Source organism: Lepidochelys olivacea (genome assembly GCF_965140295.1).
Source record: "Lepidochelys olivacea isolate rLepOli2 genome assembly, chromosome: 1".
Taxonomy (NCBI): Eukaryota; Metazoa; Chordata; order Testudines; family Cheloniidae; genus Lepidochelys; species Lepidochelys olivacea.
The window spans coordinates 9,694,229-9,709,178 of NC_140411.1; the positions used below are offsets into that span (position 1 = coordinate 9,694,229).

At 58.3% G+C, this 14,950-nt stretch overlaps 2 protein-coding genes across 2 annotated transcripts; both read left to right on the forward strand.

Moving 5' to 3' along the window:
• Window positions 1-1,370: 1,370 nt before the first annotated feature.
• Window positions 1,371-4,314, forward strand: LOC311514773 (protein mono-ADP-ribosyltransferase TIPARP-like; the record flags this gene model as incomplete). The annotated part of the gene is made up of 5 exons (XM_084617468.1): window positions 1,371-1,663; window positions 1,948-2,119; window positions 2,358-2,551; window positions 2,640-2,912; window positions 3,795-4,314. The coding sequence occupies 5 exons, from the start codon at window positions 1,371-1,373 to the stop codon at window positions 4,312-4,314; spliced, it is 1,452 nt and encodes a 483-aa protein (XP_084473594.1).
• Window positions 4,315-10,135: 5,821 nt separating this feature from the next.
• TOMT (transmembrane O-methyltransferase) lies at window positions 10,136-14,736 on the forward strand (the record flags this gene model as incomplete). Its single annotated transcript, XM_084617469.1, has 3 exons — window positions 10,136-10,397; window positions 13,673-13,869; window positions 14,416-14,736. The coding sequence occupies 3 exons, from the start codon at window positions 10,136-10,138 to the stop codon at window positions 14,734-14,736; spliced, it is 780 nt and encodes a 259-aa protein (XP_084473595.1).
• Window positions 14,737-14,950: the final 214 nt, after the last annotated feature.

Below are 14,950 nucleotides of genomic sequence, written 5' to 3' on the forward strand. Positions count from 1 at the left end.
AAGAGACATGCAAGGCCACTCAGGGTTCAGGGATTGAAACGAGGGGGGAGGGTTGGGGGGGGCAGGGGTTGGTTGGGCATTGTTTGGGCAGGGAGGGTGTGGCTGTGGGCGAGTGAAAAGCAGGACAGTGAGTTGCAAGCAGTAAAAAAGCCAAGCAGCCAGAAGTGCCAGTAACGCGGCCCTGAGAGAAAGCAGAGAGAGAGAGAGCTTTTTGGGCACAGAGTGCAGGCGGGAAGGGCAGGCATGGAACAGCGAGCAAAGGAACCGTCATCTCCTGCTGTTCGATTCCCAGGGAAACAGAACTTTCTGGATAATCTTTGTAAATAAACAAGATATTTCTGATGCTATCCTCGATTTCTCCTCCCGCCCCCGCTACCCCAATTGTGGCTAACTGCTCAGTTCCAAAAGGGGTGACACTTGCACTGGGTCATCTCTGGCGCTCCTGGCCCTTTACAAAGCCAGGTTTGCATGAGTGGCCCCGTTGCACAGATGGGGGAACCGAGCACAGGGAGCTGGGGCGACTTGCCCGACGTCCCATTGCAAACATGAGTCAGAACAATCCGTGGCATTTCTAGGGCCCACGTCACCCTCACACCTGAGCGCCGGCGGCTACGGGGGGGCGGCAACATTTGCCACGTTGTTTCTGAAACGAATAGTTTACGCCGAAAGAGATGTAAAGTAAAGGCATTTGACTCCAATGGCAAGAAGCAGCCCTGGTAGTTCCTGGCCCCCTGGGGTGCTTGTGGGGTGACTTGGGGGGCTCTGCCAGCTGCGGCCTCGTGTTGCAGGATAAACCCACCAATCGGAGTCATGGGACACCCCCATGTTCTAAGAACCCTCCCGTTCAAAGAGAAACAGATGGCGGGCGTGGGGGGGTATGGGCCAGAGGATCTCCATAGGGATCCTCAGCCAATTGGGGGGTAGCCCCCAAAGGAAAATCTTCCCAGCGGATCCTGAGCAGGAGCCCGTCGCTGAGGGGACCAGCGCAACCCACCGCCAGCCCCATCAGGTAAATAGTCCTCGTGAGCGACGGAAATGGAGGGAATTCCCCTCTCAGTGCCCAGGAGAACGGGCCCCTCCAGGGCAAGGCTGGGGGGACGAGTTGGAGCCCAGGAGAGCTGGTTCTGACGTGGGGGCGTGCAGTGCTGGTCTGTATTCTTGGAGGAGGGCTGAAGACACATGGGGAGGGTGCAGTGGATAAGGGGGGCTGAGCCCCAACACCCGAGTCCCAGAGCAGCTTCGCATCTCCTTAAAGTGTCTCCATCTCTCCCTCTCCCCAAACTACCCAGGATCAGAGTTCTTCCGACACTGTGAGCCCTGGCTGCCCTACGTCATCCAGGGGGGATGCAGCCCCCCAGAGTCCATCCCCTATGCCTGCCAAACGCTGGTGCAGCTCCCCACCCGCTGTGGAGCGATGGGTCAGCGAGGACGGGGTCCCCTTCCACGTCCACCAGGAAGACGGCATCCGGATCTGTGACGGCTTCCTGCTCGGGCACTGCCCCCGGAGGGAGAGCTGCCATCTCCATCACACCCGCTACCCCTTCCACTGGCAGATCAGGGGGAGTGGAAGGGCAGCGTGGCAGAGTCTGAGCGACTCGTCTCAGCGTCACTTGGAGAAGCTCTACGGCGACGCTAAAAACGGCTTTGTGCGGTTCTTGGACAGGTACGGGCTGGGAACACTCCCGCCCCGTCTCTCCCCACGGGGGCCCGCACTGCGTCTCCCAGCTGCTCCCATCCCGGCCAGGGCGGGAGTGCTGGCTGGGCAGGTTCCCCACCATCTCCCGTCTCAGCCACGCCCGGCCAGAGGCTCTAGGGAAAAGCAGAAGGAGCCGCGTACGGGGAGTGCCTCAGATTTCCCCCACTGGAGCTGTTTTGGGGTCCCGGTCCCGACCTCTCCCAGAAAAGGGCCCCCTAGGGCCGACGGGTGAGATTATTTTCCCCTCTTAGGAACCGATCGTTTGGGATCCTGGACCTGGACACCATGGAGCTGGGCTATTCGGACGTGGTTAACAGAGTGAGGCGGCTGGCCAGCACCTCGGACTGGAAGCAGAATCCCCGCTTCCACACCAGGTGGCAGGTGTACTGGAAGCACAGAGACACCTGGCAGCCTTACGAGGAGGTGAAGGGAGGGGGGGGGACCCCAAGGGGGCAGGAGGGGAGCTCTCCAAGGTAGGGCTGGCGCATCCCAGGGAGATGGGATGGCCGACCCAGGGTTGGATGAAGACGGAGACTGATTTCCCAGGACGGGACGGTCCCTCCAGGGCAGGACTGGGTGCTCTTGTGAGCAGCAATGCGTGTAAGGGTCTTCCTCTTTCAGTCATGCTAAGGGCTCAACTCCCCTTCCTCTCTCTGCTCAGCCTGTTCCCCACGACCTCCTTGCAGCCTTTGAGAGGGGCTCCCAGGAACCCACCTTTCGGTTCCAGGGCCAACTCTACACCATGGATCCAAGGCCCCCTCAGCAGAGCACTGAAGGCCAGGGATCTGTCCAGCCCATCCAGATCCAGCGCCGACCGGCCTACCGCTCCCTGAGCTGCATGGCACGGTATCTGCGGTAAGTGACTCTCTGGGCGGTTCCATGGCTGGAGGGATCCGAGCTATGTTCTGACTGGCCAGCGTCTCCCATCTCCTTATCTCCTTAGGACAATCCCTTGGGGCTCCCGGGGACTCTTCCATCCTTCCACGTCCACCATCCCCGGGGAGAGACCCACAGATGGGTACTGTGGCCCGTACCCAGCCACCTGGGTTCCCCAGCCACCCCATGGCCAGGCCTTCCTCCATGCAGAGGTGGCCGCATCGGAAGCGGTGTACCGCGAGATCTGTGAGCTCTTCCACGCGTCTGTCCCAGAGGACATGGTGCTGGTGCTGAGGATTTACAGGATCCGGAACGATGCACTCTGGAAAAAATACAGCAGGTAGGAAGAGGAACGGATGCTTCGAGAGATGAGGCAGGGGTCAGACCAGGCCACCAGCTTTAACCCCGCCATTAAGCCGTTGATGCCAGTGCTGTGGGCAGGACTAGATGGGTTATCTTCTCTGGGTGGGCTGAAGGGAGGTGTGTCTAAGGTTCAGGAGACCCATCCCAGGGATACAATCATCTGGCTTCAGGATTTTCCTCAACGACTCCAACCCTTTTGTCTTGCGGCTGATCCGGAGCGTGTCCTTTTGAACCATATCCGGCTCGATAGAAAGACTTCAGAGGGCTTCAGGAAAGAGGAATGCTGTGAGGAGGGGTATGAAGGCCGAGGGGCTGGGAGCCGGGACAGCATAGCATCATGGGATGCCCAGGGGAGGGAGAGATGCATCAAGGAGGATGAGGAGGGGCCCCTCGCCCGGGCCTGAAGGAGCCACCTGGGACCAGTCTCAGGGGCAGACTGGGGGGACTGAGGGCGGGATGAGAGTTTGGAGGTGAAGGGGAATGGGTGGGATGGACCAGGAAGGAGAGGAAGGAGAGGAAGCTGGAAGGAAAGAAAGCTGGGTGGGATGGACCAGGAGAGGAGAGAGAGCTGGGAGAATCCTGAGCAGAGAGAGGAGGGGAGCTGAGGGGAGTCAACCGAGGGACTGAGTCCCTGAGGCTGGAGGTGCAGGACCTGACCGGGGAGGAGATGCCGAGCTGTTTAGTGAGGAAGACGCAGAGCAGCAGGAAGAGAGAATGTACGCACCGTAGAGGGAATTGGGCTCGTGTCTGGATCCCCCACCGAGGTGGTCAGTGGCCAGGGGAGCAGATACTGGGGGTGCACCAGGGCTGGGGAGCAGTGACTCTAAACCCCCTTCTTTCTCCTTTGCACTCACCTCAGCCGGAAGGAGCTCATGTCCAGCGGACTCTCGGCCCAGGAGAAGAGGCTCCTGGAGAGGCACCTCTTCCACGGGACCTCAGCCGACAACGTGGCGTCCATCTGCCGGGAGAACTTTAACCCCCGTCTCTCCGGAAAGCACGGTGCCCATTACGGCCACGGCAGCTACTTCTCTTCCTATGCCCACTGCTCCCACAACTTCGCTCTGGCCAACCACGCCGGCCACCGCCACATGTTCCTGGCCAAGGTCCTGGTGGGCAAGTGGGCGTTGGGGAGACCCGGGTACACCCAGCCCCCGGCGAGGGAGCCTGGCAGACAGCGCTACGACTCCTGCAGCGATGATGGCCAAGAGCCCGCCCTCTACGTGATCTTCGACAACTCCCAGTGCTACCCCTACTTCGTGATCTGCTACAAACTGCTCGGTGACCCCGTGACACTGGACGGCCTCGGAGGAGCGGGTCTGTTGGCAGGGAACAGCTTCCCAGCGGGCAGGCTCACGCAGCCCAGCTTTTCCACGCTCTAACCGCACTCTCTGTCGGGTTCGCACAGCACGGTAATGAGAGAACGCGGAGCCCGTCCAGCATCCGTGATACGAACGAGCAATCCAGTTCCCGGAGGCTTCACCCACCCCGTCATCCTACCGGAATGTGATCCGTCCCCATGACCCTATTCCCTCCACCCCACTCTTACTGCCTGCCTGCCCCGAGACCATCCACCAAAGGCTGCTCATGACTCCTGGGCAAACACCATTTGCTGCGCTGCCCTGAAGGAGGCACCGCTGAGCCCCATACCACTGTCCCTCTCCTCCTGGTCTCGCAAAGGTTTCAGAAAGTGGAAACCCCACCTGGAAATCCCCCCACCCCAATCTCACTAATGCTGGGAATAGGCCGCGCTGGTGCGTGAAATTAATTTTGTTCTCACCCATCCCCTCCAAACCTCCCCGCGGAATACCCCCGTCTCCTTGCCTACTGGCAGTAGTGGTATTGTCTAGGGATTAAAGAGTGGGTGAAAGTTATGTTTCTGTTAACACAAACCCTCTCGTCTGTGACTCTGGGGGCTGCATTTGCTTGTGGGACGTCATGGTTTAAAGGGCTGAGAATGACACCCCGAGCGGCTGGGGGGCCGAGGGGTCTTGTTGGAAAAATAAGCATTTGAAAGGATAAAAAAGTGTCCCCCGCTTTGTGGAAAGAGCCTGTGTCCACACCAACGAGCAGGGGCGTGGGCGTGACAGAGAGCGCGTGCGTGAGCCGGCGTGTATAGTGGTAGCAGGTCTGCCAGGTTTGGTTTTCCTCCAGGAGGGTGTAAGGGTTGGGCAGGGGACTGAAGCGGGAAAGCTGGGGGGCATGCAGAGTGGCCAACAGGGCAATAATTGCCCATATTTGGGGGGGAAGAGACTGCACTGGGGGCCCCAGTTCATTTTTCATGGGGGGAGGGAGTTTTATGCATCTCCATGTGTGACACTCTCTAACCTCCCCTCACCCCTAGCAGCGGGAGCTGGGGTGGCCCAGTGTGGGGCTCAGACATGGACTGCTCCCATGTAAGGTGACCAGAAAGCAAGTGTGAAAAATGGGGACACTTTTTTGGGGGGGGCGGGGCATAGTGGCCTATATAAAAGAAAGCTGCTGATACCGGGTGTGATGGGTTTCGGCCCTTTGGGGTGTCACCTGATGTGCTGGGGTACCACTGAGTCAGCCTATTCTGCCAGCCTGGGTCTCCTTTACCTGGCCTTGCTGGGCTCGGCTCACAAGCCTCTTCCAGCCAAGCACACAGGCAGGGCCACACCCAGCTGCACAGAGAGCCAGAGAGCCACTCTGGAAAGATGCAGCCTTAGGGGCTTGCCAACACTGCCCACTCCCTTTAAAGGGTCCAAACCCAAAGGCTGTATGAAATTCACCCCCTCCCTCAATGTGGAGGGAGATAGGCACAACTTCTTGCCCCCTCCCCGCCAGTTAGAAATTACTTAAACTGGGTTATATGATAAATAAGCAATAAGTTTATTAACTACAAAAGGTGAATTTTAAGTGAATATAAGAGATAACAGACAGAACAAATCAGATTCCTGATCAAATAAAGCAAATTACGAAAACTAAACTAGATATACTGAAGAAACAAGTTACAAAATATAAATTCTCACCCTAAATGTTATTTTTAGGCAGGTTGCAAAATTTCTGTGGTTCAGAGTTCTAGTTATATTCCTTTTCAGACCCCTGTCTCAGTCTGGACTCCCCCCGCCTTCCCTTCAGGGGGCTTTTGCAGTCTTTCTTCTTGGGCAGACAGGCCATGGCGAGGAGGAGTCCCATTTGCCTTCCTCCCCAGTTTAAATATTTACGTGGGAATCCTTTGTTTCCCAAACTTGAACCCCTCCCTTCCAGCAGAAAGTTACAAGAAGTCCCAGGTAATGTTTAGTATCAGATGACAAGACCACCCGACTCTGTAGTATCCCAGCGTCCATGAGTCGGGGCAGTATGGAGTGTCCACAGGAAGGGCAAGGATTTTCACAGCCCATTGTCCTCGCTGATGGGCCATCCGCCCTGTCTGGCTTTCCCATGGTTGTACCCGAAGTGTTACCAGTGGGCGTCACCCAAAGCAGCTTAGTTGAAACACAGATACATGGTCAATATTCCTAACTTCAGATACAGAAACGATACAGGCGAACACAATGGATAATCACAGTCAGTAAACCAGAACCTTTCCAACGCTCTTTCATGTGAGCCATCTGGCATAGAGTATATCTCAGTGACGTCATATTCATATAGGAAGCATATTTTCATAAAGACTATGGAGTGAAACATCCGGAGACCCTACTCCCACTGCTCACAGGGACGGGGTGCGGGGAGGAATTGGGACTTGCTCACTGTTGAGAAATGTCACACATGCCGCTGTGCAAAACTTGGCAGCTGTGCTTTGTATTAAGGAGCTTCCCTAAAAGGTTGCTGGCAGATCGGCTCTGTGGTTACAGCTGAGGCCCCAAACAGGCAGTGCCTGTCTGAGATAGGGGGCGGGGAATGGGGGGGTATAGACAAGGATTCGGGGGGATCGGCTCTGTGGTTACAGCTGAGGTCCCAAAGAGGCAGTGCCTGTCCGAGATGGGGGGCGGGGAATGGGGGGGGGCGTAGACAGGGATTCGGGGGGATCGGCTCTGTGGTTACAGCTGGGGGCCCAAAGAGACAGTGCCTCTCTTGGACTATAGGAAATCTCACTGTGGCAAACAGGGTGAAAGGGTAAGATAAAAGGGACTAGGTGACAGGGGACCTGCCATAAACACCTGGCTTGCAGAGGGGAGGTGTGCTCTGGAAATACCACAAATCCTTGCTCAAATAAATTGGTTAGTCTCTAAGGTGCCACAGGTACTCCTTTTCTTTTTGTGAATACAGACTAACACGGCTGTTACTCTGAAACCTGACACAAATCCTTCAGATTCCTGTTTGCAATGAGGCCTTGGGGGCAAGTTAAACCAGCTCTCCGTGCCTCAGTTTCCCCACTCGTAACATGGGGCTACGCCTGTGACTGCATCTTTGTAAAGTGCTTTGAGCTCCATCGATGAAACAGTGCAACACATTGTTAGTAGTCCTGTAGGACAGACAGGAAACCAAAGACACAGAGGTTTGTCTGGGAGACTTTGGCGGGCGGGGGCCTGACTTTCCTTAGGAGCCGCCACAAGCCCTCTCATCAAGAGGGCAGGACTCATCTCCTGCTGTGCGTCGTGCCCTGCCCCGGCGGTTGTGCCCTCCGGGACAATACCACCCGCAGGGCGCAGGAGTGAGTGGTACAGGGCCAGATTCTGACATGGTGTTAACCGATGTGACATTGGTGGAGCTGCACTGAGACACCAGCTGAGGATCAGGCCCAAACCGTTCGCCGGGGTCAGGGCAGGGAGGGATTTGGCCGCGGAATAAGTTTGCCAAGGCAATGAGGTGGATCCAGCATCTGGCTGCTGCTGGGCATGACAAGCCTCCTCCTTGCACTGGATTTCCTGCCGGGCCCAGGAGGAGAAAGGAGCAGAAGCCTCCAGGAGACCTGCTGGGAACCTTGCCAGGTGGATGTAATTTCCCTGGGAAGCACTTAAATACTAGGGCAATGGATGCTGTAGAAAACCCAAAGACAGATACATAAGACCCTGGCTTCATGACCTGGGGCATATCCCCTCACCTCCCTGTTCCCAGCTTTACACTAGGGCGTTAATTCTGATACCCGACCCCCTGAGGGGCTGGCAGGCGATGAGCCCAGTTCTTTGGAATGCCCAAGCACCGTGAGTAGGATCTGCCCCCGCAGCGTGGAAAGTGGCCGGTGGCAACCGGACGGACCATCGGCATTCAGCAGCTTGGACAGCAACGTCTGCTGCCTGCACTGCACCCGCAGCTCTTTGCCACCCCCCCGGGCAGCGGCGCACCATGTGCCTGGTGCCCTTTCCCCAGGGCATCCCCGGAAAGGTGCCCCTAGAGAAGCCGTCAGACGAGGACCCCTTTCCGGGGTGTCCGCCGCAAAGTGCCAGGGGGCTCAGCCCAGCGTCGCTGTCTCTGGCCCTCTCCGGCGAAGGGACGGGGCCAGTAACCCGAGCTGGGCTCCTGCCGCGTCTTGGGTAACACGATCAATAATTGAGTGGGTAGCGAGGCTGGGGGAGGGCTGGTCTCTCGCTACCAGCCGTGCCCGAAAGGCTCTGCGGAGCAGACCACCCCTTGGCTGCAGGGTGGCAAGGAACAGCCAGGTAGGCGCGCGGCTCACCTCCCGCTAGCTGCAGGCAGCCCCAGCAGCAGATACTGGGGCAAGGCCCTCAGAACAGCTCCGGGGTGGGGAGCCCGAGGCTGCCGGAGGGGGAATCCAAGGGGCAGCGTCTCCTCTGGGTACACCGCCTGCCCTGGCGTGAGTGGGGCGGGAGAGGGGCGGGAGACGGGGGTGTTTGGGGACGGGAGGGGAGGCTGTGGACGTGTCTGAAGGGGGCAGAGGGACAGCGACGCTGAGCGGAGCTTGGCATATTCGGCACGCACGCCCCCTTTGTCAGCCTGGGGATTCGGGGACCCCGCCTCTCTCCAGCCTCGGCGATCCAAGGACTGCCCCGATTCCCGCTTGGCGGCCTTGGGCCACAGCTCCGAGGGCACGGCCCTGGGTGACCGACACACCGCCTGGTTGTGGTGTTCTGTCCCTTGTCGTGGCATGTGTACACACACACACGGGGCAGCTAAGCACCATCTTGGGGGGGCCAGGAGGAACTCCTGAGGAGCCTGGTAATTGGATTTCCTGATACAAAGCCAGACTTGGGACCTGGGGGGGGGGAAGGCTTGGGGGGCCCCTGACTCTTATCCGTGTGAAGGAGAATTTCAGGGTTCATTTAAACAGCTACCGGCGAGCTTCCTGCCGGTAGGGCTGCAGGGAGCTTCCTACCGCCGGCGAGCCCGCTCCTCTGCTGAGCAGCCAGCCTGACCCGGCCCCCCCGAGGGGCCGCTCGCTAGGGCCAGAGGCAGCCCGGCTAGAGGGCTGAGCCAGGGCCTGAGCCCGGCGCTGAGGCTGGTAACAGTAACCGCTGGCGTCAGTGGCTCCCGACCCCGCCGTAACAGAGACGATGCAACGTGAGCCACTGTCCTGGGGTGTTCAGACAGGCGCCCAGAGAGAGGCTTTGAAATCCCGAGGGGGCCGAGCGCCTCCAGATTCTCTCGGCTTTGGTGGGAACTGCGGGGTGACCAGCCCCTAAGAAACCTCAGGGCTTTTGTGCCTCACTTCAGCTGCCCAAGTTTGGAGACTGTGGCTGTAATGGCCCTGTGCCTCAGTTTCCCCATCTGCAACATGGGGCAGGGATTGCACCTACCTGAGAGGGGTATGGCAATTAAGTAGTTAATATGTGTAAAGTGCCAGACCAGTCCCAACCAGACTCTCCCTGGGCTGGGAACCTAATTGCCCTCCAATTTATTCTGGCTGATTGCCCCCTGTGAAACGTCTCCACATGTTGACAGCTCTGCTCAGACGCTGACACGAAGCAGCTGGGCTCTGCGTCTGCCGCAGGAGGCAGTGGGGGGCGGGGGAATGGGACGTAAAGATCCCCACATGCCCCCGTTAGCTAGGTTATGCCTCAGCTGTATTATGGTAGATCTCACAATCTTTTCCAAAGCTTTAGGAAGAGACAATCCCCATCCCGGTGAGCTCATAAGCAGCAAGCAAAAGGTATGAAATCGCTGGTAGTAGCAGTAGAAGGCTGTTATCCGCTGTTGTGGGCCAGCCGCTCGAGGAGGTTATGTAACACCCCAGGCCGGCAGGTTACACTCACCCAGCCGGATCCGTGCGCCGGCCCCCTCACCCGCCCCTTGCCCTCTAGGTCTGTGGGGCTCCCACCCACCCTCTGCTCTGCTGCCGAAATGGTCTCCCCAGCCGTTGCTCTGGCCTTCATCCCATTCCTGGTCACCTTGATCATCCGCTACCGGCACTACTTCCTGCTCTTCTACCGGGCCGTGCTGGTGCGCAGGCTGCAGGACTGCCTGACGGGCATCTCCCGGGAGGAGCGGGCCTTCCAGTACGTCCTCACGCACGCCATCCCCGGCGACCCCCACCACATCCTCGAGACCTTCGACCAGTGGTGCTACCACTGCGAGTACCTCAGCAACGTGGGGCCTCACAAAGGTAAGGGCTCGCCCAGCCCGCAGTGGGCGGGGCACTGAAATGCAGCCGCCTCTGGGGCGGAACCCAGCAGCTGTTCAACAGCGCACAGCAACGACACGTGACCGTTTGGGACAGGAAGAGAGGGGGAAATAGCAAATCCAATAGCAACACAGGAAGGTGTAAAAAGTACTGTAATTACCCCAGATGGAACTTGGCCAGGACACAGGGGTTCAGTCCCATTCTATTCAGTCTTTATACCATGCCCATCCCTGGTATCTGAATGCTTTAACCCTCCAACTCGTGTGAGAAATACCCGGTGAGCATCAGTGGCCACAAGTAACCTGTTTTATGTCCCTTCCTGCCCTATGCAGCCCCTCACCACCACACTGGGGCCTTAATACAGTGCTGCCCCAGGGCACTGCCTGCAGAATCATATACTGTGGTGACAACAGCAGGGCTTCTGCCCCAGCACCAGCCTGGCCCTCATGCCTGTCACGCTTACTACATTCCTGTGCTGCCCAGTGTGACTGCTCAGAGCTTCAGCACAGCTCCTTCTGCTCCAACCTCTGCCAAGTGAGAATCCCCATTAGCAGCTGAACAGTATGGGGCTTATGACACGCAGGAGAGCAGACCTGGCTCCAACTAGCACAGGGCAGTGGTGCACACGGCCGCTAGCTAGCTCATCACGGTGTCTTTGTGCTGAAGTTCTCCCTTTGATCCGGGCAGGCAGGACAGACGTGTGCAGGGGATTAACATTTAGCACCCAGACGCTGTCCTTCTTTTTAGCCCAGTCAGATTCCACATGAGCCAGGCCTGAGAAACCGCCTCCCCGCCCGAGCCAAAATTGATGCATGTTCTCCAGGGAACTCTGAGCTATCGGTGGGTGTTGGTTGAGTGTGCCAGGCCTGTGCAGGGATTCTTCCCTCTAAATAGATCTGGCTCTAGAATAGCTGCTACCCCCCATCCAAGGCTTGTGGAGAGCAAGCTCCATTAGCCAGGAGCATGCTGCCTAATGGTCAAAGCCACTGCTATACCTAAACCAGACTGGGGGTTTGAATCCTGACTAGATGGCTCCATGGGGAAGAGTTTTGCAGCAGAAGCCCTGATGCCGGCAGGAACGGTGGGGGAAGAACAGACTCCTGGCCTCTCCATAGGACAGGATGAGAGTGTCTCATCCAGACACAATCACTAGTGAAATGTGGGGAGCTGGGATTAGAACCCTGCTCCTTGGGCTCCCAAGCCCTGGGCAGCTACCCTCGAGCTAGAGGGCAGCTCCGCTAGGCCCTCCCTATGTCCTCTCAGCAGGCCTGGGCAGGAGAGGCCAGCCCCAGCCCCACACAGCCAGGATGTTACTGTGAGCATGCCAGGAGGGAGAGTTCCTGGCGAGCAGGCCGAGACTGACTTCCAGGGAGCCTTCCTGCTACAGCCCCCAGCCCCCCTAAAATGAGGCAGCCCGGGGCTGCGGGTGCCTGAAGTAACCAGCTCGGGCAGGGTCCTTGGTCCTGGCAGTGCCTGGCTCCCACAGAGGGAGCCTGGCCAAGCTCACCCCCGATCAGCCGCGTTCCCTGTGGGGGAGGTGGGAGGGTGCCCTGCTTTATACCAGGAGCTGCAGGCCGAGGGTTACGTTTCCAGCCTGCTGAGCCCAGGGGACAGAGCCGCCCCAGGCTGCTGCCAGTAGGTCCCAGGGAGGTGCTGACACTGGAAACATGCCAGGGACGTGCCAGGAAACAAATGCACCTGATCCGGCCCAGCGCTGATTCACTATGGCCAGCCTAGACCCCGGCTTTCCTCAGGGGACCGGAGGGCAGCAGCGCTCTATCGGGGCAGCCTGTGCAGTGTCCCAGGAGCTCCCGTCCACAGATGCCAGCCCAGGCCTTAGGGAGGAGCCGTGCCAGGAAACTAAACAACACAAGCTGCGTCAGCCACTGGGAGCCAGCGAGAACCACAGGGCTTCTGTGTCCAGCTGCCTCAGTGAAGTATCCCCCCGCCCTGCCCCGGACCTGCAGGAACCCTGGTTTAGGGGAGAGGGGAATTAGCCTCCCCGGCCCGTTCAGTCTTTGGCTGCGATGACATATCTCGTACAAGATGCATCATAATTATATCATGGTCGTATTACTCCGGTGAGTATGGGGTGTGGAGTGTCACAGCCAGTCCCCCCGGAGTCCCACTTACACCCCGCTTTGAGACGGTATGTGGCGCCTGGGGCTAGTGTGGGCCCCTGAGTCCCAGAGGTAAATGTCCCCTATGTGCAGTGCACGCTCCTTGCCTTCTGAGACTGCCGCAGCCTGTCCCATTCTTCGCTCAGGCTGATGGCTGGTGCTTTAGGGCAGCGCTCCCAGCATTGCAAAACCCTTTGGACATTCACTGCCAGGAGCCCACGGCAGAGAGTAGAGCGCTCCGTGGTTACGCACCCACCTGCCAGACGCGCTCTGAGAATGGGGCTGTGGCATCAGGAGGCGCGCGAGCGAGTTTGAGGGTTGGGGGAGAAATTGCCTGCTGTCTATAGGGCCAGCATATCCCCGTAGTCCCACCTGCAGCTGGGGTGGTGTGTGGGGGAAGCTCGGCTGTGCTTAATCCAGTGCCTCCCCTTGAATAACGCGGGACATCATCAGTGGGGGCTGCATTCCCTGTTAGCTGGTTTTCTCCCCTTGGGAACACAGCTCACTCACGCAGGGGAGCCGGGGAGGGGAATCTCTCCTACAGCATCACCCCCCATTAGAGCTTTCCTGGGAGGAATGGGATATGGGTGGGAGTAGGGTGACCAGATGTCCCAATTTTATAGGGACAGTCCCAATTTTGGGGTCTTTTTCTTATATAGGCTCCTATTACCCCCCCGTTCCCTGTCACGATTTTTCACATTTGCTGTCTGGTCACCCTAGGTGGGAGGGATGGGGACTATTTTATAAGACCGGCTACGTATGTGTACGTAAAGTCTGCTGCAGTTTCCACGGCATGCATCCGATGAAGTGAGCTGTAGCTCACGAAAGCTCATGCTCAAATAAATTGGTTAGTCTCTAAGGTGCCACAAGTCCTCCTTTTCTTTGTATGTGTCACCATCACCCTCTGCTGGACAGAGTCTGATCTACTCGAGGAATTGAGCAAAGCCACTGGTAAACCGAGTTCCAGACACAGGTCAGGCTGTAAAAAGTCAAGGAGTGGGGGAATCGTTTAAGGCGGTGAAGAAAACTCAAGAGTTTGCCCTATTCTAGCACCTGCCCTTCAAGGAGCACCAAAGGTTTATTATTACTCAGCACGGAGACTGCCGTAGTACCTAAAGGCCTCCTTCTGCCCTCTAGGTAAGATCCTGGACCGTCTGATCTGTGAGAACACGCCACTCACCGTTCTAGAGCTGGGCACGTCCTGTGGTTACGCCACCATCCTCATGGCCCAGTGTCTGCCCATGGGTGCCCGGCTCTACACTGTGGAGATGGACCCACGCAATGCCGCAGTGGCCGAGAAGGTCATCCGCCTGGCGGGCTTCGACGAGGACACTGTGAGTAGCTCCCTCTCCCCAGCGCCTTCCATGGCCCATCTCCTAGCTTGTTCTGAACTAGCCTCAGGGAAAAGAGGCTGCCAGGAGAAAGAGGCTCTGGGGGCAGAACCCAGCAGCTTTTCTGCTCCAGCACCAGGGGGGCAGGAAGTGAAGGGTACAGCAGCCAGCATCGGCCCCAGCCAGGGGAATTGCAGGAGGGAAAACAGAATTCCTTGGCTCGGAATTTGGCCCAGACACTGGTTAACACCCAATCTCATAGCCTCACTTCCCCAGACTGTGTGATCTGAGTGCCAATTGCCTCCAGTCCCCCTGTGGTTTCAACTGGCTGAGCTACTCCTCTCCACTTCCTGTCTCAAATGGCCAAGCAGTGTTCCTGTTGGCTGTTGAACAAGCTGCTGAATTCTGCCCCAGAGACGGCTGCATTTTAAAGGCCCGATCCCAGGCTGGTTGGCGCCTTGGTTTGCACCATGCGGTGGGATCCCGCAGGAGGGCCATGCTGTTCACTGCGGGGACCCACCGCTGACCCTCCGCCTCTCCCCAGCACAGGTGGAGCTGATTGTGGGCGCCTCGGAGGAGGTGATCCCGCAGCTGAAGGAGAAGCACGGCCTGCTCAAGGCCGACTTTGTCTTCATGGACCACTGGAAGCGCTGCTACCTGCGGGACCTGCAGCTGCTGGAGGCCCACGGCCTGCTGCTCGAGGGAGCCACCATCGTGGCCGACAACGTGGTCTTCCCCGGCGCGCCCCACTTCCTGCAGTACGTCAAGACCTGTGGCAAGTACCAGTGCAAGATGCACAGGACCAGCCTGGAGTACTTCCGGGCCATCCCCGACGGCATGGCCGAACTCACCTACACTGGCCTGGACTGAGCGCTCGCGGCCAAGGTGGGGCTGCCAGGCTGGGCCTTGTCCTGCCCTGCCAGGAGTCCAGCCGACGCTTCACCAGAGCTGAGGAGTTGTCTGGGCTTGGGGGCTATGTAGAGCTGCACAAAGGCTGTGGCTGGGTGTGTGCCCACGTGCGTACAGCCTCGCCACACTTCCCCTGATCTGCACGTAAGCCCGTCTCTGCTCTGTGCGCATAGGG